The 21,803-nt window shown below is 55.6% G+C and overlaps 1 protein-coding gene across 2 annotated transcripts; it reads left to right on the top strand.

The window, feature by feature from the left end:
- The first annotated feature begins 12,667 nt into the window (after positions 1-12,667).
- ANGPTL4 (angiopoietin like 4) lies at positions 12,668-20,189 on the top strand. 2 transcript variants are annotated; one of them, XM_068174261.1, is made up of 7 exons: positions 12,668-13,198; positions 13,485-13,595; positions 14,081-14,207; positions 18,403-18,516; positions 18,592-18,687; positions 18,990-19,265; positions 19,826-20,189. In XM_068174261.1, exons 1-7 carry the CDS (start codon positions 12,683-12,685, stop codon positions 20,005-20,007), a joined length of 1,422 nt encoding a protein of 473 aa, XP_068030362.1. In that variant the 5' UTR covers positions 12,668-12,682; the 3' UTR covers positions 20,008-20,189. The 2 variants fall into 2 exon arrangements, with proteins under 2 accessions (XP_068030362.1, XP_068030363.1); XM_068174262.1 differs by lacking the exon at positions 19,826-20,189 and adding an exon at positions 19,350-19,611 and having other exon boundaries at positions 18,990-19,312.
- Positions 20,190-21,803: the final 1,614 nt, after the last annotated feature.

Here is a 21,803-nt window from a genome sequence, read left to right as displayed (position 1 = left end):
TTAGGGGCAGCACCAAAAGGCCCCTAGGGGATCAGCTGACGCCCTCCATGTCCCCAACAGCTCTGCTCTGCCATGGGGGGCAGAGCAGGTACAGAGACAGGCAAGGATGCAGGGACACCACAGAACCTCAGCTGAGCTCATCCCGCTGTCAGGAATGGAGACCATTCGGGATGCAGGTCGCTTGTGTCCTTCCTTGGTCTTGGCAGCCACAGCCCAGTCAAAAATCATCCCCGAGGGGTACAGGGACGGTGTTTGCACCAGAGGAGCTGCCACTGGCTGCCCCTGGCTCTGGCAGGCACGGCTGGGCTGTCCCTGTGCGGGCTGTTGCAATGACACGCGCGGCCCGAGCTGTGCTGGTTTGGCTGGGACAGCGTGGCACGGCCAGCGAGCCCAGGCTGCGCTGTGCCAGTGGAGAGGGAAGAGCAGTACCCAGCCTCCATCTGCTCTGTGGCCAGAGGCAGGTGCCATCCTGGGGGACTGCAAGGGGAGGGGACAGGCAAGGAAGGGGAGAGATAGCAGTGGGAGGGCAGCAGTGAAGCTGGAGGGTTTCTCACCTGTATGAAAGGAGCTGGGGCTTAGGGGAACCCTGAGGCACAGGAGGGAAGGGCTCAGGGCTGGGGCTGGAGGTTTTAGGGCTGTGCTTTAATGCAGCCTGACTTACCCACACAATGCTAGTGGGAGAGGGATGCCTGTGAGACCTCTTCTGTCAACAAAAGTCCTGAGACAATGACATTGGGGATGTCAGTGTTTTTCAGAGCAGAGGTGCGATGAGCCCCAAAGCCACTGTCACAAGCACTGCCCTGGCATGCTGCCAGTGCCTTGCCTCTTTCCAGGGTCTGGCAGAAAAATGAACTCAAGATTCCTCTTTGTGGGATGGCCAGATAGCCAGGGATCTCTAGCTATCCCTAGGGTGTGGTTGTTGGGGCCCATTCTCCCTATCTCTAGCCCTGAGAGGTGTTGGTTGTGGTGTAAAGCCAGTGGGGTCAGATCCCTTGTGGTAGCTGGCACCTGGCACAGCATCCTTACCACCAAGATTTGACTAAAATGCAAACACTGGCCTGCTTGGTCTGGCTTTCCAAAGAGGTCCAAAACCCCTGGCCAGTCTCATCACTTCTTCCCAGGCAAGACACCAGACTGGCACTGCCTTATCCAAGCTGTCGTGGTCATGCTGGGCACAATGCTGACCACACAAGGCTGTGGATGTGTCCTAGGCAGGCTGCGAGAGGCAAATTCAGGTTGTCTGTCACCATGGGAGGAGAGACATGCTCTGGCTCCATGGAAAGGGACATTATTATACCCTGATATCAGCCTGGAGTCTGGGAAATGTGTCAGCAGTGAGGTCAGGGATACCTGGAGAGGAGCTGGACCTTGGGGAATGGTAGTGTGAGGACAGCAAAGGAAATCAGAGATAGGGACAGGAAACAACAAAAGTGAGTCAGCTGAGGAGTACGTGGACAAGGACAGCTTTGGGGAGCTAATCTGCAGGAGATAACACTGCCAGCATGGAGGAGCCTTGGAGATGAGCTCATGGAAAGGAAGAGTCAAGGCACAGAGGTGTCCGAGACTCCAGTGGCCAACACAGTCCTGTGCATTTCACTCAGTGACTTCTCCTGGGAGCTGGGGGAATGTGGCATCCAGTACCCAGCCTTGAGCACTCTGGACAGCAAGTACCCTTTGGGATGTGTTTCACAGCCTCCAGAGGTTTCCCTGAAATCCTGCACTGGGTGTTTATCCCCTGGCAGACAGGACTAGCTGTGGGTGCAGCCTGTCTGCTTTTAGTCTCCTGGAGATTAAGCTCTCCAGGGCCTAATGGCAATTCTTTTGGCAACCGCTCAGCAGGCCTTAATCCATCTTATCTCTGCTCTGAAAGGATGAATTAGGCGCCTCTCCAAGCACTCCATGGGGAGCAGGAGTGGCAGGAGCTCTGGCAGTGAACAAGCTGCTGCAGGCACCCCGGGGCTGCCCTACATATGGCAAAGAGCACCCGGAGCCACCAGCTCTCTGGCAGGAGCTGAGGCAATCTGGGGTCTGGGAAGGAGGCAGCACTGCAGGATGGGCAGCACACGTCCCTGCACCCAGCAGAACCCTCTCACCTTGCTCCCCCTCCACATCCAGCTGTTGGCATCACCAGGAGTCTTGGCCTGAGTAATGAAGGTCCCGATTCCCTTGGGATTTGCCTGGGTATGAGCCAAGAGCAATTTCTTGGCTCATGGGGAGAGACTGGCAACAACATGACCCCACTCATCCTGTGCAAAGCTCCCATGCCTGGCCCAGTGCCTATGCAGCTCCTCCAACCCATCTGGCACCCAGGGGTGTCCTTGCTCCCACAGTCCAGATGCAGTCAGAACTCCCAAGTGACAGAGAGGACATCACTGTCACGTGGGATTTGCTGTCAGGCACAGGGACTCTGAACTTGCCTTTTTCAAACCTGTCCTGACATTGCTAATAATAACTGTGTTAATTAGGGAGCTCTTACAGCCCTGCATGATTTGTTCAGTCAGTTATGGGGAATATTGTCAGGGTAACATAAATGAGGGCTGGCAGTTGCCTCTCCAGCAGCCGTCTGAAGGGCTGGAGCCATGTCTGGGACCCGAGGCACTCACTGCACATCAGGGTGACCCAGTTGATGCCACGGGAAAGGACACAGCTCAGTCCCAGACAGACATTTGGCCCAAGGCACCGTGGCTGCTGGTGTCCATCTCCACATGGGGCACTCAAAGGTGTGGTTTGGGGTGAGTGGCTGTGCCCCAGCGGAGCCATCTGCCCCAAGCCCACCAGCTGTCCCTGGCTCTTAGATAACTGCCCGTCATGATGGCATCTTGCCTTCTCCAAGTCCCTTCCAAGTGAAATCAGAGAGTACAGTTCATGGGCTTTGCAGAACCTGAAATCTCCCACTTCTCTGCATTAAAGTGTTGCTGTAGTGGGTAACTGGGGGCTTAATTTCTTTTTGGCTGTGGTATCCCTCAGGTGACAATAGCCTGGTGGCTCACTTGGTCATTTGCTGTCCAGCCAGCAGGGTTTAGTGCCACAGCATAGCACTGGGACAGGGTCTCTTTGAGGTTGCCAGTGCTGTGTTACCCTGAGATTAGTTGGGGACAGTTTGCAGGATGGTGAGAGAACCCCTGTGACATCACTTGGTCTCATCCTGCCTACATCCCACAGCTGGGAAATGCCTTTACAGGTGTGGTTTCCCTCTTTTCCATGCACTGTAAAGGCGGTGATGGGTTTGCTGCAGGGCTGCTGCCAGCTGGCACCCACTGGTGCTGCCAAGGGGCCCATGGCCCATGGATCACCCTGTCAGGGGCGGCTGGTGGGTGGTACCACCGCTCAGCAGCGCTGCCATCCGCTGTCCTTGCTCCTGACCTCAGCCTTGTTTGCTTTGGGCCAAGCTGTGCTGCCCATCAGTCAGTGCTCAAGGTGGCCAAGGTGGCTGTGGAAGCTCTCCAGGCATTGCCGGGGTGACACCGTGGCCATCGAACCCAGCCCACCACACCAGCCCCCAGCCCACCCCCACACTGCATCAGAGGCTCTGTGGGGACCCTGGGCATCCCTCCTTCACTGGAGGGTCATGAGGGTCTTTGTTGGAAGATTTAATCAATGTCTTGTTTCTCTCCTTGGCTCTAAAGCTCCTTTTTGCCTCTGGAAGAGGATAAGAATTAATTGAGCAAGAATGAATCAAAAAGCAGAAAGATGCAAATTTTCAAACAAGACATCAGGTGCTGCAGGTCCTGCCCTCTCTGTACTTTGGTTCCAACCTCAGCTTGTTCTGCTCCAGCCACTGGCAGCCCTCATGTCTATTCCTGGCCCAGAGCCCCACGCAAGCAGAAATCCCCTCTGTGTTGCGTCACCAGTTGAACTCCAGTGCATGCTGTCTCTAAAGCAACAAGCAGCTAAAATTGGTAGAACATTTGATTTGAGCCTGAGCCAAGCTTAATGTTTAATTGCTTCTAATTTCACTCTCTGGGCTGGGTTTGCCAAGCCAGGCAGAAAGGCCACAGGGGCAGGTGTGGGCCCAGTCACTCGCGGGCAACCCTCGGCTCTCCCTGGTCTGGATCCCTCAGCCACAGCACTCTGAGGGTACTCAGGGCCCCAGACCCGGGGATCCAGCTCAGCTGCCTTGTCCCCAGCTCTCTGGACCCCCAGACAGGTTCTCAGCTCCCCAGGAGACCCATTTGTCGCTCTCATGGCAGAGGAGATTGAGCCCCTTGACTGAACCAAGAAGGCAGTGGGACAGGTTTTTAGCTTTTTGGTTCTGTGTGTTCAAAAGACTATAATGGGGTGAGGATTTGGTACTAAGTCCCAAACACGTTGTGGCATTCCTAAGCCCATTCCTATTCCTTCAGCCTTTCCCATTCCATGCCTGCAGCCTTTGTTTTCCCATCCCATCCCTGAAGCATACCCCTTCCATTCCTGCCATCCCATTCTATCCTATCCCATTGCTGCAGCCTTTCCCTTGCCATTCCATGGTGGGTCAACAAGTCAGGGGAGCGTTTCTGGCATGGAGACACACAGGGAATCCTACAGTCAGCACTCACATTCCCTGGAAGGCACCTCCTCTCCCAAGTGTCTCCCTGAGCAGGGATTATGAGACCACGTTCCCCGGTGTTATTCACGGCTGCCAAACAGAGAGGCAAAAATCTCCTGGCCCTGGCTCAGAGCTGCTGGAACTTTGCACAAAATCCCCAAACACTCTGTGCCTGTGCTGACACAGCAAACAGTTATTCAAATGGCAAAGGTCACTGTCCCCTCTCTGACAGCTATTTTTGCTAAATATCCTGAAGTCCAAGGATAAAGGAGATGCAGAGCCAGGCAGAGCTCCATCCCTCACACCAGCTTAGGGTGTTAGAAAGGTTTGGGCGAGAGGAGGAAACCATCCTGGGGGACAGTGTCCCTCCTACCTGGTCCTGCTGATGTCCCACAGAATCATCCCAAGGAGCTCTGAGTTCGGGTTGCAAACCTTTACAGGATGTGGTTGTGCAATCGGGCACAGCTGGGTTTCACCAAAGCCCTGAGGCTGTGGTGAGGCTCTTCCCCAGAAAGTCATCAGCACCTCAGCGAGCCCCACGGAATGGAAAGCAGCAAGTGCCAGCGACTCCCAGCCCTGCGAGGCTGCCATGTGCCACCAGTGGCTGGGAGCACCTGGGATCTGCACCCAGCTGGGGCTGGGCCTCCTCTAGCCCAGCTCCAACAGAGGTGGGGGAGCAGCTGTGAGGGCTGAGCCTGCTGCTGGTGATGCCACAGCTGCTGGCACAACCCACAGACTGCCCCAACTCGACGGTGCTGAAGGCAGCCCTGAGCCACAGGAAGGTCCAGCCCTGCTGCCATAGCGCACTCCTGTTGATATCCACATTTTCTCCAGGGTCCTGGGACAGGCTGGTGACAGGATGTTCCTGGGTAGCCTCGCAGCAGGAGAAGGAACACGTACCAGAAACTGCTGGTGGGCTTTCTCTGGCTGGTCCAGGGGGACTCTTGATGAAAGTCAGAAATGCGTGGAAAGGCATCCAGGGGGACTTGCCTGAGGCCAGAAATGCATGGAAAGGCATCCAGGGGGACTTGCCCGAGGCCACTCACACCTCATGGGCAAGGGCACTGGGGAGGCTGGGACCAGCCCTCTTCACCCTGACCTTTCTCTCCCTAGAGAGTTTCTCCCAAGAGAGTTTCTGCCCAGTCAAGAGCATTGATCTAGTGGGTTTGGAAATGTCCATTTAGCAAGAGGGAGCCACAAAACCACCGTTAAAAGTGACACTCCACAACACAAATCCCACTTTCCAGCTGGAATGGAGGAGCCAGGATGCCCCATGCTCTCAGGTGATTGCTGCCAGTTTATCATCATGGCAACCTCGGCCACTCTGATTAACAGGGAACTCCCCATCTTGGACTCCTTTTTTATGATGGGAGGGATTTCTTGGACTCAGAATTGCTTTTTCTCTGCACTTTGCAATGGGGAAACAATTTCCTGGCCCCTGAGTGTGTAGCTGCGTTCTTGTCAACCAGGACATTTTCCTCTACGTATTTGAATTTCCTTGCGTGGAGGATCACGGGATGTCAAACCTGGGCACCTCCCAAGGGCACGTGCTCAGCTCTGGCTGAGTGAGGTGGTTCAACAGCAGCATCCAAGCTCAAAGCTCAGGCACAGACTTGGACCTCCATCAGGTTTCTTACAGCGCTGAGCAAAGTCCTGGCAATGGAAACACCTGTCTGCCAGGTAGAAACAACACAGCCTTTGTTTTTTTAAGAAACTCAAACTAAGCAGATGCTGCCTGTCCCTGCCCTGTCCCAGCAGAACCACTGCACAGCACATGCTCCTTTCTGACCTGAGGATGAGGAAAGCTGGGGGTAGGATGCCCCTGCAGAGGTGCTTGTGAGTGCTGGCTACTGGGTTCCAAGTGTGGGATGCCCCAGGCAAGTGGCTGTGGGTGCTGTGTGCTGGGGTGGTAGGTTCTGGGTGTAGGATGCCCCAGGGGCTGTATCTCAGTGCTGGGTGATGGATTCTGGGTGTGGGATGCCTCTGGGGAAGTACCTGTGAGTACCTGGTGCTGTCCCCCTTGGGGACAGTGATGCTGATCAGAGCTGACAGAGCTCAGATCCACCCTTTGGGCAGCAAAACACTCAGTTTAGGAAACCAAGAATCAGCCACAGTCCCTGTCAGAACAGGTAAAGAGCCACAGCCGGAAATGGGGCCAGCTCTTCTCTCCCAGCCCTGCTGGGGATCTGGAGCTTCCCCAGCCACTGTTGGTGTTTCACCAGCGAGGGGGGGTGGGAAAGGGGCTGTTGGGGTTCTTGATGCTTTGGGACATTTAACTCTGTTTCTTTTCAGGTTTTCACTGGGTTTTTTTTTCTCCTCCTAATGCCTGTATGTGCTGTGAGGTGTGGTGTAAATATCTAGAAAAATCCAGAATCTGAGCATGAAAATGCAGGAAGATCTTGACTAAAGATTAAGATATATTTCCGTTTGGAAAATTCATTCAACAGACAAAGCCTCGTTTTCATCACTTTTTTGGGTCCCCATCCTTCAGACCCTTCCCTTTACTTTTACAGCAGGAAATATCCCGACTTCCCAGAGGCAGCCCGAGGCTGGTATTCCCGGACTCGCTGTTAGGTAGCTGAGCACGCAGCTGGATGCAGCTGGAGGGGGTGGGGAGACATCACCGCTGCATCGCCGGGTCCCTGCAGGCACAGCCCTGCCTCTCCCTGAGCTTTGGCCAGCAGAGCCAGACGAGGAACCCGAGCACCACGTTGTCACAGTCACAAACCAAGCAGGGACACGAGTGGGAAGAGGTTTGATCCCCAGCTGGGGTTTTCAGGACGATGCCTCAAAATTTGCTTGCTTCTCTCATTGCTACTGCATGAGGAATGTGTCCCCTGTCATTCTCCCGTATAAAGCTCTGCTGCACTTTCCTGCAAGTCTCTTCCCAGCAGGAAAAGCAGCTGTGGCCCCATGGGGACAGGCAGAGATCTAGCAGAGCCCTTGTGGATGTGGCTGCTGCTGGCTGTGGGTGAGGAGGCCACAGAGCTCTTACCCATCCCAGCACAGTGTTGGACAGGAGGGCACATCCCCAGGGGTTCTTGTGGACACCCATCCTGAATGTCCTGGGACAGCTAAAGCCTTTCCTGGGCAGCAGAAGTGACCTGGTGGCTTTTCACACAACGCAGCCAAAAAAAGCCGTTTGTGTTGCGTCAGGAGATGCAGCCCCTCTGAGGGGCTGTGCCAGAGCACAGAGGGGTCATGGCCACCGGCAGATGCTGCCTGATAAATGCTAAGCACGGCCAGGGCTGCCTCTGTCCCCATCACAGAGGAGGAGATGCGTGGCCAGGAGTGACAACAGGGCTGTGGATAAACTCTGTGGGCTTTGCTTGTACTTGCCACAGCAGCTCTCTCCTTCCAGTGGCTCTGGGCATCTCCTTTCAGAAACTACTAATGAAATGAAAGGATGTTCAGAAAATACTGGAGAAATCCCCTGTCATCCTCATGGCTCTACCCAATCCATTGTCTGTCACTGGCCAAAGGCTGCTGATTAAATAGAAGCCACCACTGTCTCACAAGGAGAGCAGAGCCCAGTCCTGGTCCCTGTGGTCCAGCCCTTCCCACATGGGCCTATGACCAGACTGAATATGCCAAGGGGCAGCCTCATCCCCAGGAACCTGGGGCAGCCTCATCCCCAGGAACCTGGAGCTCCCCGAGCCCTCAGCTGCAAGCTCAGCCAGCCAGAGCCCCTAATGTGAAACGCATGTTAGTTAAACCGAGAGATGACTGTAAAAAATAAAGGGTCAGATTTCTCTGGCTGCAAAGCCTCCCACGTTACCCCAAGCCCTCTGGTTTCCTGCCTTCTGGCATGTGTGACCTTCTGCACAGTAACCCCAGTGCTCCCCACAGAGCCTGGGATGGCAGGAAGAATAAAGGGGAGTGAAGACTTGCATAATATTCATCCAGGCTCGCCAGGAAAATAAGGAGACTGCTTGGAATGAGAGCATTGCTGGCCTTTTATGTCAGCTTTTCAAACGTGAAAACGAGCCTCTCTGCTCCAGGCTAACGGGCCGCAGGACCTTCCCCGGGTGAGAGGGACTCCAGGGCGGCTGCAACTCTCACCCATGCTCTGGAGACCTCTGAAGATATGGAAACCTGGGTAACAACATCTTGCCTCACTTGGGCTGCCAGTGGTTTACCCAGGGCTGCCCTGTGCTGGCAGGGAAAGCCAGAGGAGACAGGGTGGGACTGGAGCCCAGGACATGGCTGAGCTCCCTATGGAGCTGCTTCTCACTGCGGGGGGATGGCCGTGGCCAATTTTCCATCTTTCTGACTGACCCTGTTTGGAAATTCATCTCTGCTCAAGAAACAGCCGACAAGTTTTGGGTGTCTTCTGACAGGGTGAGGCGGTGATCCCAGCCCTGGGAAAGGATGAGGCTATGCTCTGGCAGGCTGTGCCACCCTGCTGTCCCCTTGGTGCAGTGAGGGTTGGGGTACAACCAGCCTGGGCAGGTGGCAGGAGCAGCATGGCCCTTCTCCAGAATGGGGAGGGACAAAGCTTGAGTCAGCAAACTTCCTTGGGAAGAGAGGGAGTAGGTGACCTCGGGGGTGGGGGTTTAGCAAGCTGTTTGGCTGCAGGGCCAGACCAGCATGGCAATGGATGAATCCTTGCCGGACCAGGTGTGAGCAGAGACTGAGGGAGATGGGGTAACCCCTCTGCCCGGGAATGCTGCCAGTGCCTGTCTGGGTGAGATGTGCTGCTGCGCTCAGGTGGGGGCCAGTAGGGAATCCGTGCTGGATTTTTCCCGTCCTCTGCTGAATCAGAATTATGTTCCTCTGGAAAAGCTAAATTTATCCTTGAAGCTGTGATGATGTATTTCAAACGTCCTATTCCCTCTCTGGAGTCTCCCTTACGTTTGCAATTTCTAACAACAAAGCAATGCTGTGAGCAACCTTCCTGTAAACCATCCAACCATCCCTTCTGGTGATGAGATTCCGGGGCTGAGCAGCTGCAGGAGTTCGTGTGAGCTCAGACCGGGCTGAACTTTCACACAGTGACCTGCCAGGTCAGCCTGGGAAGGAGCGGGGTGGGGAAAGGCAGGGAACAAAGACACTCCCCACAGCCCACCCACTCACAGCCTGACGTGCACGGGAGGGAATGGGGATAGGGATAAGGGTGGGGAGGGGGGGTGCCACCACGTGGGGGCTGTTTGAAGGAGCTACTTGTGAAGTGTGCTGGTGATACTGCCTTTCCTGAGTGTCTGAGCTGGTGGGACTGCATGGGAGAAGGGATAGGGATGGATATAGTGATAGGAATAAGGATAGAGACTGGAAGATGGGTTTGGGAGCATCCCTTGGTTCCTGAGAGAACCTCCACAGAAAATAACTTCCTCTGGAGTCTGCTGCTCCCTGCCCAAGGGCTGACCCCAGACACCCACAGAGAGCCCCGAGAGCCATTGCTGTGCCCTGCTGGTCCCTGTGCTGCTCTGGCTCCCAAGGCCACTGGGCTGGGGCAGTGTCCTCATAGGGTCCCTCCTGGGGACCTGCACAGAGGACAGAGTCCTTCATCCCCTGGGACAAAACCCCAATCCTTCCCTGGCCCCAAGCCAAGCTGGGCAGATGGGACCCTACAGAGATTTTGACCATAGTCCTTTTCCACACAGGGCAGAGCAGGGCATGGAGAAATGCCCCAGAAGCTGACACTATGCTGGCCAGGACATTTTAAGCTCTCCATTCAAGAGCACCTGGCTCTGTGGAGAGCACATTCCCATCAGCCTGTGGTCATTCCTAGCCCAAGACAGCTCATGGCCTCTGAGGGCTTTGCATTGTGTACCTTAAAAATGTGTATTTCTCAGGGCACATTTGAGAAGTCGCAATAGGAAAACACAGCCAAAGGAAAACACATAAATCATGTGGCTTCTCAACAGGCCTTGGCTTCTCACATTCCCTCTCTGCTGCCACTGCAGAAAAGAACCAGTGGTAACATGTCTGCTGCAGCACTCGGAGTAACCCCGTGGTTTCCCAGGACAAGCTCCAGTGTCGGGTAATGGTGGGAGGGAGCAGAGCTCACACAGGATTCATTTTGCCTGACGTTGTTAACCCACACCAACAGCCAACACATGAAATTGTGCTTCCTTGTTTGTCCCAGTGACTCAAGGGTTGGTGTTTTCCAATCCAGAGGGCTCTTGGGATGCCAGATGCTCCAGCCCTGGGCTCCGTGGGCATGACTCCAGCCAGCTCACTCCCTCCTGGGATGCCAAAAACCAGCAATACAAGCTGAAAAGGAGAATTTTCATTTTTCAGATTCTATCTGGGAATTTTTGGCAGCTCCTACAGCACTCAGGGGTGGTGGTATGGTGGCAAATCTGTCCTTGGCAGGGGGACCATGACCTGAGGGCAAGGGGGCACAGGCCAGCCAGGGGCACCCCAAAGAGCCTTGCAGGGACCCCAGGCCCAGCAGACAAGGCTGTTGGAGGGGGGCAAGGGAACCCCCTCCCCATCACTACCACCTCTATGTCCCCAGCTCCTCTCTAGCAATAGTGTCAGGGAGAGCATAGAGGGACACCCCCAAAGCACAAAGAATTGGAAAAAGAAGCTCACATTTTTATTGTTTATTTTTCTTCTGCAGTGTTTCGTACCTGGGGTTTTTTTCTTCTTTCCTCACCTGAAAAATTCCTTCTGACCATGAAATAAATGTGAAAACAGTGGCTGGTGAGGGGGCTTGAGACTCTCTGGAGTGTGTGCCAGCTGGAATTTCCGAAATTCCTCTTTAACCTCTGGGACTCCACCCTGAGCTGAGTGCATTCTCTGAGGCCTCTCACTCACCCTTAGGACAGCATCAGCCTGGGAAATACTTGGAGATGGTGTGGGGGCTCCTGGAAAGAGAAATCCTCCTGCCAGACATTTTCAGCCAAGATGAAAAGCCTTTTCCCGGGGCCATGCCTGAACTGCAGGGCTCTGAGCAGCAGCGGTGGGATGGAGGCAGAAATGCTGAGGGCTTGAGTGGAGGAGCTCGGCCCGGGAACCAGGGGGCTGCAGCCCAGGGGGCTCGTGTCGGCCAGACCCAGGAGCGCTGGGAAGCAGGGATTTGGCTCCAAAATCCGAGGGGGAAGAGAGGCAGCTCGAGGCGGCGCAGTGCAGAGCAGGGATGGAGCGCCGGGGCAGCAGGAGGAAGCGCCCCGTGGGGAGGGAGCAGAAGGGCTCCATCTGCTCCAATCCGAGCAGAGCCGGCAGCAGCTCCATCGCGGTGTGTGAATTCCTTCACGGAGACAAAACGCAGAGAATTGAAAACCCCTTTTCTGTTCAGCAGAAAAAGGCAGAACAAGAAGGAAGAGCCAGAAACCAGGGTCCAAAACATTGACAAATAAAATAAGATGCGCATTTTTCACAAAGGGGCGATTGAAACCTGTGGGGGGAGGGTAGTGAGAGATGGCTCTATCCATCCTTGTTGCTCTTGGAGACCAGGAACGTTAAGAGGAGTGAACATTCTGCTTCCCTCAGGTGTACAGAGGAGCTGACCCTAAGCATGCCCCCTCCCCAGGGCTGGCAGTACCCACCTGTGCCAGGCCAGGGCCCCCCAGCAGAGCTCTGTGCCTCAGGGTCCTCCTGCCCCGGGGCCAGCGCGTCCCAGAGGGGCGCGGCCTCGAAAGGCGACACGCGTGCATCCACGGGAGTGGGGGACCGGGCATCATGGCTTGGTGCAGATCAGGGTCCCCAGTGCTGGATGAGGGGCAGGACAGTCAGCAGGGATGGGATAGGGGTGGGCATGGGGACAGGGATGGGAACGGGTATGGGCATGGGGATGGAGATGGGAACAGGGATAGGAAAGGGGAAAAGCATAGGGTAGGGACTGGAACGGGGATGGGGACCCCTAGGAATAGGAAAGCAGATGGGAACGCGGACAGGAATGGGGATGGAATGAGGAGGGGAATGGGGACGGGAATGGAGATGGGAATGGGGACGGAGGTAAGGATGGGGACAGAGATGAGTACTGGTGCAGGCAGGGCTCAGCGACAGGGACCAAAGCTGCCCCGGGTGGGGGCGGACAGGACTGGGAGCGGGCAGCGGATACGGGGCCCGAGCCACGGCCGACGGGGAGGGTGAACAAAGCGGCGGGGCCGGGTGGGCGGGGAGGGGCCGGTGCGGAGCCCTCCCCGCCACGGGGGCATAAAAGCAAGGCGGCGGCGGCGGCACGGGCAGCGGAGCGCGGCGGGTACAATGCAGCTCGGCGGCGCAGCGCTGCTGCTGTGCGCGGCGGGGCTGGCCGCGGCCCCCGCGCCCGCACCGGGAGCCGGGGCCGAGCGGCGGGCGGCGGCGGGAGCCGGGCGGGAGCGGCGAGTGCAGTTCGCCTCCTGGGACGAGGTGAACGTGCTGGCCCACGGGCTGCTGCAGCTGGGGCACGGCCTGAAGGAGCACGTGGAGCGCACCAAGGGACAGCTGCGGGAGCTGGGCGGGCGGCTGAGCGCCCACAACAGCTCCCTGGGGCGGCTGCTGCGGCAGGCGCGGGAGGCGCAGGAGCGCGGCGAGCGGCTGCGGGGCAGCGTGCGGGAGCTGGAGGGCCGCGGCCGGCAGCTGCTCAACCTCTCCGAGGCGCTGCGGCAGCGGCTGGAGGAGGTGGCGGCTGACAAGGACGCGATCCAGGGCCGGCTGGAGCGGCTGGAGGGCCGGGTCCGCCTGGCGCTGCAGGCGCGGCCGGCTGGGAACCAGAGCGCTCGGGACCTGGGGGCGCTGCAGGTGAGCGCGGGGGGCACCGGCATCCACCGAAGCGGGAGGGGGATGGAGCGGGATAGGGAGGACCCGACAGGCCCTTGCCGCTGGCACCAACGTGGGGAGCGTTGGTAGGGGGACACCGGGACCGACTGCGGGAAAGACCCGACTGTCCCGGGACACCGGGAGCAGCGGGCAGGGATCAGCGTCAGGAGAGCAGAGGGGTCTGGGGGCACTGGGAGCGCCCTGCCGGGAGTCTTGCATAGCCAGAGCTCCCCGGAGCTACGGGGCTCACCTGGCTCTTCCCCTGCAGTCCCTGATGGATGCTCAGAACCTGCGGATCGAGGAGCTTCTGCAGAAAATCAAGCAGCAGCAGTACAAGCTGGACAAGCAGAACCTGCAGATTAAAAGCCTGCAGAGCAAGGTGAGCCCCTGTCCTGTGCTGCAGCCCCCAGCCTGGCCCTACATACTGTGGATACCCTGGTGTGACAGCCCTGCTGTCCCAGCTCTGGTGGCTGTGCTGGTGCTCCCTGGCTTTGGGGACTCCGAAAGGGCCACAGCTCTGGTCCCCATGCTGCTGTGTATCATCAGTACGTGAGGGTAGCAACCTGCAAGCTTCCAGAGAGTTTGCATGGAGCAATAGGAGGAAGTGGTGGGTGGGAACAGCCTCCCTGGGCTCTGCCTTTGCATTCATCTGCAGAATGAACTAGCTAGCACGGGTGTGAAAAACCACAATCATTTCTGGCTTTGCCAGGGCTGGGTATCTCCTGTTCCTCGAGGTTTCTAGGCAAGTTCAGCTCCAGCTCTGGCCACAGGGAGTGGCTGGTGTGTGGCTGACCTGCTCCCTTGAGTAATGGGGTGGAAAACAAGCTGAGATAAAACAGTTCTGACTTGTGCATTTTTTTTTAGGTCAATCTACTAATTCCCCTACACCACAACAAAACACAGCCTCCAAAATGGAAGATAAACCTGAAGAAGAGCCTCAATCTCACCAACCAGAGTCAGAATGGCAGTGGGGAGCCTGTACAGACACAGAGTGAGTATCTGCTTGTGCTGCCCTGCTCGTCCATGCCAGAGCAAACCTGTAGCAGTTGCAACCTTTTGGAAACAAAAGGTTCATTTGCCCTGAGCCAGGATGAGAGATTTTCTTGAAAAGCTGGAGCTTGGGAGTATGGACAGAGTGCTCTACCTGGAGCACAGGTAGAATCCTTGCCTTCTGGGCCAGTGTTAGTCCAGCAGGAATTTAAGGATTAAAGAGGCTTTTCCCTGCCTGTTGTTAGGCATGCAGTGGGGAGCAGACAAAGCCTGAGAGTGGGTATTTGTCAAAAAGGACTGGCAGGTGTGAGGTGGGGTGTGGGGCGGTGTCTCAGCTCTTTTGTGTTAACTCTTGTTCACCTGCTCACACTTCACCAGGCAGGTGAAGTGTCTTTGCTGTCTGTGGGAGGAGGGTAGGGTTAGGGAGCCCTGGCCTGAGAGCAGAGCTGTGTGCTTGTGTCTCTCTCTCCCTTGGCTCATATTCAGAGCTTATCTCATGCATGAAATGCAAGTGTCTCAGCTCACACTGTCCTTAGCTGAAGGTGCTGAGTTGCAGTGGATGCTCATAGCCCTGGGAAATGTGCATTGGAGCAGGCAAGTGGATGCTGCCATCTGCAGCTCCTGGCTCTGCCTGAAGCATCCTCTCCCCTGGCAGCAGGACTGGAGGGGCTCCTGCAGAGCAAAGGGCAGCAGAGTGGGTGTCCCCACCTGTGCCATGTCCTGCCGCCTCCCTCCAGACAGGAATTGATGTCCCTGCAGGGTTTGCTGGCCAGGAGCAGCCAGCATCATGCTGTGTCAGCCAGATCGTAGTGCTGGCTCTGCCTGTGCTGCTGTCTAGGGATCTTCAGCAGGATGAGGAGGCATGGGGAATTCCTGCTCAGGGCCTGGCCTAGCAGGGATGGTTATGGGAAAACACATGATAATTTGTCTGTGGAGCCTGTAGCTGTCACTGGTGTGTCTGAAAGCTGAGTGGGCAGAACAAAGGGCTTGTCCACATGGACAAGAAGACAGGTGGAATGAGGGGTTTCAAAGTCTTCCTGGGGTGCAGCTCAGTGGGGCTGTGCAGGGTCAACCTTACTCAGAGCAGCACTTCTGAGCCAGAAAACTCTCTCAGGACTTTCCTCTCCTGTTTTTTTCCAGGTTCTGCTTTGTGACTTTCCCACAGTAGTGTGTGTCATAGAACAGTCTGGGTGGGAAGGGACCTTTAGAGGTTATCTAGTATAACCCTTGATTCCACTCTTGGGTTATGCTAGAAGATGGGCTGGGACCTTTGCTACTTGCTGATGCAGATGTAGGATGTTCTGGCTGATGCTGACTACAGAAATGTTTGTGATGCATAGTGGAAGGCAGCAAGAGCTACAGCCCCCATGGATGCTGTGTCAGCTCAGCACCTTCCAGTGCTGCTCTGTCCCTGATGGAAAGACCCTGGACATGCCAATTCTGTCCCACCAGCTGTGAGCTTCCCCTTTTCTTGCCTAATCCCTGATGTTGGTATCACTGACAGAAAACAAATTGGCTTCCTTTCATTATCAAGTCAAGTGAGTTTTCTGGCAAATCTTAAAGCACACAGGCTGGCCCGGTGCCCTCTGCCCAGGGAGGCTTGTGGCTGCTTTCAGAGCAGGGGAGTGCTGGGGAGGCTTGTGCCGGCGGCTCCCGGGCTATTGTCAGGCAGAGCCTGGTGCCGGCGTGGCCCTGGGGAGCGACAATGAACTCCAGCAGCAGCCCTTGCAGAAAGACCCTTTTATTTGCATCCAGTGAACACAAGTTTTTTCAGGGCAGAACTGGCATGGGGCCAAGCATGTGAAAGTTGAAGGCTCAAAGCTGCCTGGAGAGTGAGAGGTTTAATAGCTTGCAGAAAGAGGATCACGTCTTTGGGCAGAGCCTGTTCTTGCTGGCAGCCAGCCGAGTAGGGGAAAGGTAGAGCCCTGCTCACGCTCTCCCTGTGGTGCTGAGACTCCAAAATAATGGGGCTGGGTTGGGGCAGGAGAGGGGGAGGCAATGCAGGCAGCTCTAGGCATGCCCTGCCATCCCTGAGGATGGGTGTTTATACCAGGTTAGTGACCTCCCTTGTGTCGTGGCTGGAAATCCTGTTGGGTGAACACGGAGCCTAAGGCAGATACAGTCTTGCTATGTTGCTTGGCTAAATAAAGGGGGAAGGAAAAGGAAACACAGGAGCAGTCAGGAGGGCTTGTTCTGCTGGTGCCATTTGGATGTGAAACATGAACTGGAACTAACAAGCATGTTCCTCAAACAGAAAGATTGAGTGGAGGCTGTTCAAGCAGCTGCATCTTATTCAGCTGCTGGAGAGTCCCTGTGGCATCCAGGGAACAGAAGTGAGAGGCAGGGATAGAGCTGACTTGTGCATCCTGGGACCACTAAACATCTGCCTGGCACCATCCCACCGATGCTGGGAGAGGAGGTGAGAGCTTGGCAAGCCCAGCACCTTCCTGCCATGGCACTGTGAGCAGGGGCCTCTGGCTGTAGCGTTCCTTCCTCTGAGCCTGGTTGCTCCCCTGCCTACATTTACCCAGAAAGTGGGGATATTCAGGATGCACTCAGCCCCTGCATTGGTGGGGGGCTCTGTGTGGTTTTGATCCTTGATGCACAATGCCCTCAATCCCTGTGTTGTGGGTTTCAGGGTAGGTCTGGGGCACAGCTTGTCCTGTGGTGCACTGATGGTGGCACCAGCCCTGCCCTGGTGTTGCCCTGGGGGTGTGAGGAATGTGACCACCAGCTGTGCTGGCTGTGGGAGAGGGGCTGCCCCTGCCGAGGAAGGGACATTTTGTGGGGGGAGGGGAAGGCAAAGAGAGGAATATGAATATGGAGGAATATGGGTGAAATGTGATGGCAGATGTCATATTTCTGTCCCTTGGGACCCCCCTGACCTTTCCTCTAACTGGGGCTCTGCTTTCACCCCAATGCAGCGTCAAGACTCCCCAGCACCCAGTGAGGATGGAACAGGGTGATGTTCTGCAAGGGCTGCTTTTACTCTTGGCAGCTCAAAGGCCCGTCTTTTCTCCCTCCCTCTGCCCCCAGGAAGCCCCTGGCTGTTGGAGGAAGCCCTTCTCTCTGCTGCTGCTCTGGATCATGGTGTCAGCCCTGACCCTGGGGCAACTACTGTGAGGGGACCCCCATGGGCAGCACCCGAGCACAGCCCCAGGGCTTGTCTTGAGGTTGTCTCAGGGTCATGCTGGCAGCAGCTGTGAGCCAGGGTAGCCAAAGCTACAAGCTATCCGCCCTGGCCTGGGGAGAACAGGGCCCCTTTGTCTGGGGGTGACTGGGGCACCTGTCCCTGCTGACAAAGAGCCCCTTGACTGTGAGCACCCTGGGGCTGAAGTCCCTGCACATCCTCCTGTGGCCTTTTGACTCGGGTGCTGTAACAAGTTCCCCCTGCTTCATGTCTCCCAAGTGCTGTGGGTGGTGGTTCCTGGATGGACTTTTATCAGAGCTGTTGAAATGGTGCTTTGCTGGCAGCTCTGGGCAAAGTCCCTGCGAGGCAGAAGGAGCAGTGGGAGCCCCTGGGGGTGGAGGGGGATGAAGCAGGGTGTGGCTTCACCCTGGGCAATCCACTCCTGCAATGAGCTGGGGCTCCCAGAGTCCACCCCCCACTCCTTGCCTCAGTCAGTGTATCTTGGAAAAAGGGTCACCCCAGCCTGGTGCTGTGCCTGCTGGTGGCAGGTTGCCCAGCAGGGACCACCACAGTTTCTGGGAGAAAGAGGTCATGTGCTGGATGCTTAGCCACCTTCCTGATGTCAGCACTGTGTGTTTCTCTCTGCCTCTAAGGCCCCTTGACCCTGCTTCAGCCTCGTGTGGGATGGGGATGCTTGGCCCTGGCATTGCCCCACCCCAAATGGGCCACTCCTGTCTGTGGGTGTAGAGCGACCTGGGAACTTCTCTGTCCTTCCTCGATGGGGAGCCCTGCTCTCCAGCTGAGGTCGCTTCAGCCTGGCCCAAAGCCTGGCTTTTGCCTTGGATGAAAGCCCAAGGAGCTCTGTTTGAATAAAAGGGAAGATGTGGGGTCACAGTGTTTAAAGATGCTGAAGTCAGGGGCCGTTGTCCTCAGCACGTGTCCAGAGCTGCAGCCACTGCTGTGCACAGCTGCCAGGGCAGCAAGTGCTGGGGATGTGGTAGGAGCAACCTGCTGAGGAAGTGGGGCTTGTGGCCATCTCCTCACCTGCTGTTTCCTTCCCCTGCAGAGCTCCCAGAGGGTTGCCACCAGCTCTTCCTGGCTGGGCAGCAAAGCAGTGGCATTTTCCAGGTACAGCCCACAGGTTCTCAGCCCTTCAAAGTCTACTGTGACATGACTGCAGGTAAAGCCGTGCAGCATTGGGCAGGGTGCTCTGGTAAATGATAACCCCAAGTGATTGCGGTCTCCCTTCCCACAGAGGGTGGCTGGACAGTGATCCAGAGGCGCATGGATGGCTCTGTGGACTTTGACCAGCTGTGGGATGCCTACAAGAATGGCTTTGGAGACCTTCGTGGTAGGTGGATGATGGTGTCTATGTTCTCACTGTGGGATAAGGGAAGCTTAGCAAAAGTTATTCCCCTTGCTAGCCTCTGGAGCTCTCTGTGCTGAAGCACAGATGTGGGCTGAAGGGGCAGGTGGGACACTGCTTGCAGAGCAGGGGTCCTTGATCTTCCTGATGTGTCCTGCCAGGTGCCAGACAGAGATTCAAATGCTGCAGCATCCTAGGTTGTCCCTGTTTCTCTGAAGTTGGCTTGCATCTCTGCTTTTCATGGCATGTTTGTGTCCCTGCAGCCAAAGTCATGACTCTTATTTCAGGTGACTTCTGGCTGGGCCTGGAGAAGATACATCACCTTGTCCAAGAGGGAAAATACAATCTCCTGATTGAACTGGAAGACTGGGAGGGGAATTCCCAGGTGGTTCAGTTTGTCTTCAGTCTTGGTGGTGAGAGCACAGCCTACACACTGAACCTGCTGGGCCCTCTGTCTGGAGAGCTGGAAAACGCCATTGGGGAATTCAGGCAGCTGCCCTTCTCCACTCGGGATCGTGACCATGACCTTAAAGCTGACACAAACTGTGCCAAACACCTCTCAGGTCAGTCCACGGTCTTCTATCCCAGTATGTGCACTTCCCTTTCAGCCCTCCAGCCCTTTCAGTCTGGTGGTGGTCCAGTGGGACCCAGACCCTCTGGCACTAGACCCTTTTGCTGTTAAGCTGGTCTTGTCCCCTACTTCCCTGGGACAGCTGCTTCTTTGGGAAGAACTGTGCAGGGAACCAAGAGGGAAGCTGAGGGAGGGTTCATGATTTGGGTCTTGGCCCAAGCACTTGTCCTCATAACAGCTTTGCTGTCTGCCACTTTGCTTGGAACCTTTACAAGCAGAGCAGAGGCCTCCCTTGCTCTGGCTGCTGAAGGGTTGGAGGGAGTTTTTCACACAAGGAGCAGCAGTCTGGATTTGCAGATGCAGCCTGAAGTCTTGTCAGATCTGTGAAAGGCTCCCCAGTGCATGGGACTCCTTGGCTGTACATGAGGTGGTCTTGTAAGATCCTGAAGCTCAGGAAAAGTGGGGGAAATAGGGGCATCAGCTGCATTGAACCTAGGTTTTTTCTGTCTGGAATTTCTATGAGTTAAAATTGTCCCTTCATTGCCCTTGTAGGTGGCTGGTGGTTCAGCACCTGTGGCCATGCCAACCTCAATGGGAAGTACTTCCGCTCCATCCCCCGGCAGAGGCATGAGCGCAAGCAGGGCATCTTCTGGAAGACATGGAAGGGCAGGTACTACCCCTTGAAGTCAACCATCATGAAAATCCAACCTGCAGCACTGGAAGCAGAGCCCTAAAGTTCGTACTTGAGACTTTCTCTGTGGAGCATGGACCTGAGCTCCATCACTCAGTGTTTACAGAAAACAACCTCCCCTTCCTTGGTTAGAAGCCCTTTAGAGGCACAACCCTGTTCTTCACTAAAAGTAAAACAGCTCCACGTTGCCAAAACCCCTAAATGGGTGCTCCCAAACCTGAAGAGGAGCCCCAGGAGGGAGAACCACCTCCAGAGCATGCACAAGGGTCTTCTGACCTGCCACGTGCTGCTGTGGGAAGTTCAAATTCTCCGGTGCTTTCTATCCTGTCTTAACATTTCTGTACTGTGTTGATGAGCTGGGCCTGGGGCAGGTGGGGCATGTGAAGTGTCTCGCTGCTCTGGACCACAGCACTGGGTATGGAGTCTTGCTATGTCCTGTCTTTCACTGTTGTTCCCAAATGATGTCCCAGGTACCATCCTGTGAGAGCTCCTGGAGCCTCCTTCCTGTGCGGGGCTGGGGGCAGTGAGCCTCAGGCAGCTCCATCTATGCAGCCCCTGCCTCCTGAGGTACAGGGCTTGCTGGGAAGGCTAAGGGTGACCTGTGCAGAAGGTCACCTCAGGCTCACTTGCCTTCCCTTTGAAGACCTGTATTTCTGGCTGTGCTGGAATTTGCTGGGAGCTGGGAAATCTGCTTCCAGCTCTAAGGTTGTTGGGTGAGGTCCTGCAGCTGGTTGCCTGAGGGGCCAGGTCCTGGGGAGCTCTGCCTGCCACCTGCCAGTGCTGCTGGGGGTGGGTAGGACAAGCAGTGGGGCAGCACAGATCCAGAGCAGTGTGTCCCTGGGTGGGACCAGCCTTGCTGTCACTGTCAGCCCCCGAGAAGTAGGGGCTGCCTTCTTCCACCAGACACCTCATGCTTCGCAGAGTGACTGGACCTGTCCTGCATGTGTGTCCCAGTACTACAAGGCCAGGAGACAGCAGGCTTTCTCTGCAAGAGCCACACTTCATCAGGTGTGTCCCACGAGGTATGGCATCACCTCTGCCTTTGGGGTGGGTGTCTGGGGAGAGGTGGCCAAAACAGGTCCCTGAAAACTTACAGGCCAAGCTGCAGTCTTGGGGCTTCCCAAGCATCCTGCCCTATTGAAGTCATATTGACTACTGTGCTAGAGCTCCTAGCTGCTAAATACTGTACATAGTTGTTTGTAGGATGTTGGACTCATTGATGAATTCTGTTTCAATTTGTTTTCATATTTAAATGCAGTGTTAATAACAATGTGGTGTAATTTATAAATGTTGATGCTGGAAAGGAAAGCAAGTGTAGTTTGTGTATTTTAAACATTTTTTTGTACTAAAATATCTTTTCTGAAGATGTCTTTTAATAAAAACAAGCCTTTAAGTGTCCTGCTTGGATTATTTTCCTGATGGTTTAACTGTGGCAGGTGTGTTGGAGCATTGTGATGGCTCTGCATTTGAAGACTTCCTTTGTTGGAATTGTGACCGGAGCACTCTGCTCCCTTCTGGCCTCCACATTCAGCTGTAGCCTTATGGAGCTCTGAGATAAATTGCTGCTACAGGGCCCAGGAGCAGGTTTTAATCTGCTTGAAGTTTATGGGCTCCTAAATTTCTTTTCTTCTGGAAATTAGACTGTGGGGCAGCAGCTTTGCAAGTGCTGATATGTTGGGTTTTCTTATTCCCTGATGGCAGACCTTTGAATGAAGGGGATATTCCTTGAAGGTGGCTGGAAAAGCCTGTGCTAACTCTTTGAAAATGAGCAGAGGCTGAAGTCTGGATAATCCAGGCCCAACAAAGTCAACTGATCAGGGCAAGCCCCACTAAATAGCA

Source organism: Anomalospiza imberbis, chromosome 27 (genome assembly GCF_031753505.1).
Source record: "Anomalospiza imberbis isolate Cuckoo-Finch-1a 21T00152 chromosome 27, ASM3175350v1, whole genome shotgun sequence".
In the NCBI taxonomy this organism is placed as follows: domain Eukaryota; kingdom Metazoa; phylum Chordata; class Aves; order Passeriformes; family Viduidae; genus Anomalospiza; species Anomalospiza imberbis.
This window is presented reverse-complemented; position numbering and strand designations above follow the sequence as displayed.

What these genes read in the sequence shown, in the direction of transcription:
- ANGPTL4 (XM_068174261.1), top strand. Translation starts at nt 12,683, where the DNA reads ATGCAGCTCGGCGGCGCAGCGCTGCTGCTGTGCGCGGCGGGGCTGGCC. An exon ending in TGGCTTTGGAGACCTTCGTG is followed by an intron (nt 18,688 to 18,989) that starts GTAGGTGGATGA and finishes CTCTTATTTCAG; the next exon opens with GTGACTTCTGGCTGGGCCTG. An exon ending in CTGTGCCAAACACCTCTCAG is followed by an intron (nt 19,266 to 19,825) that starts GTCAGTCCACGG and finishes TTGCCCTTGTAG; the next exon opens with GTGGCTGGTGGTTCAGCACC.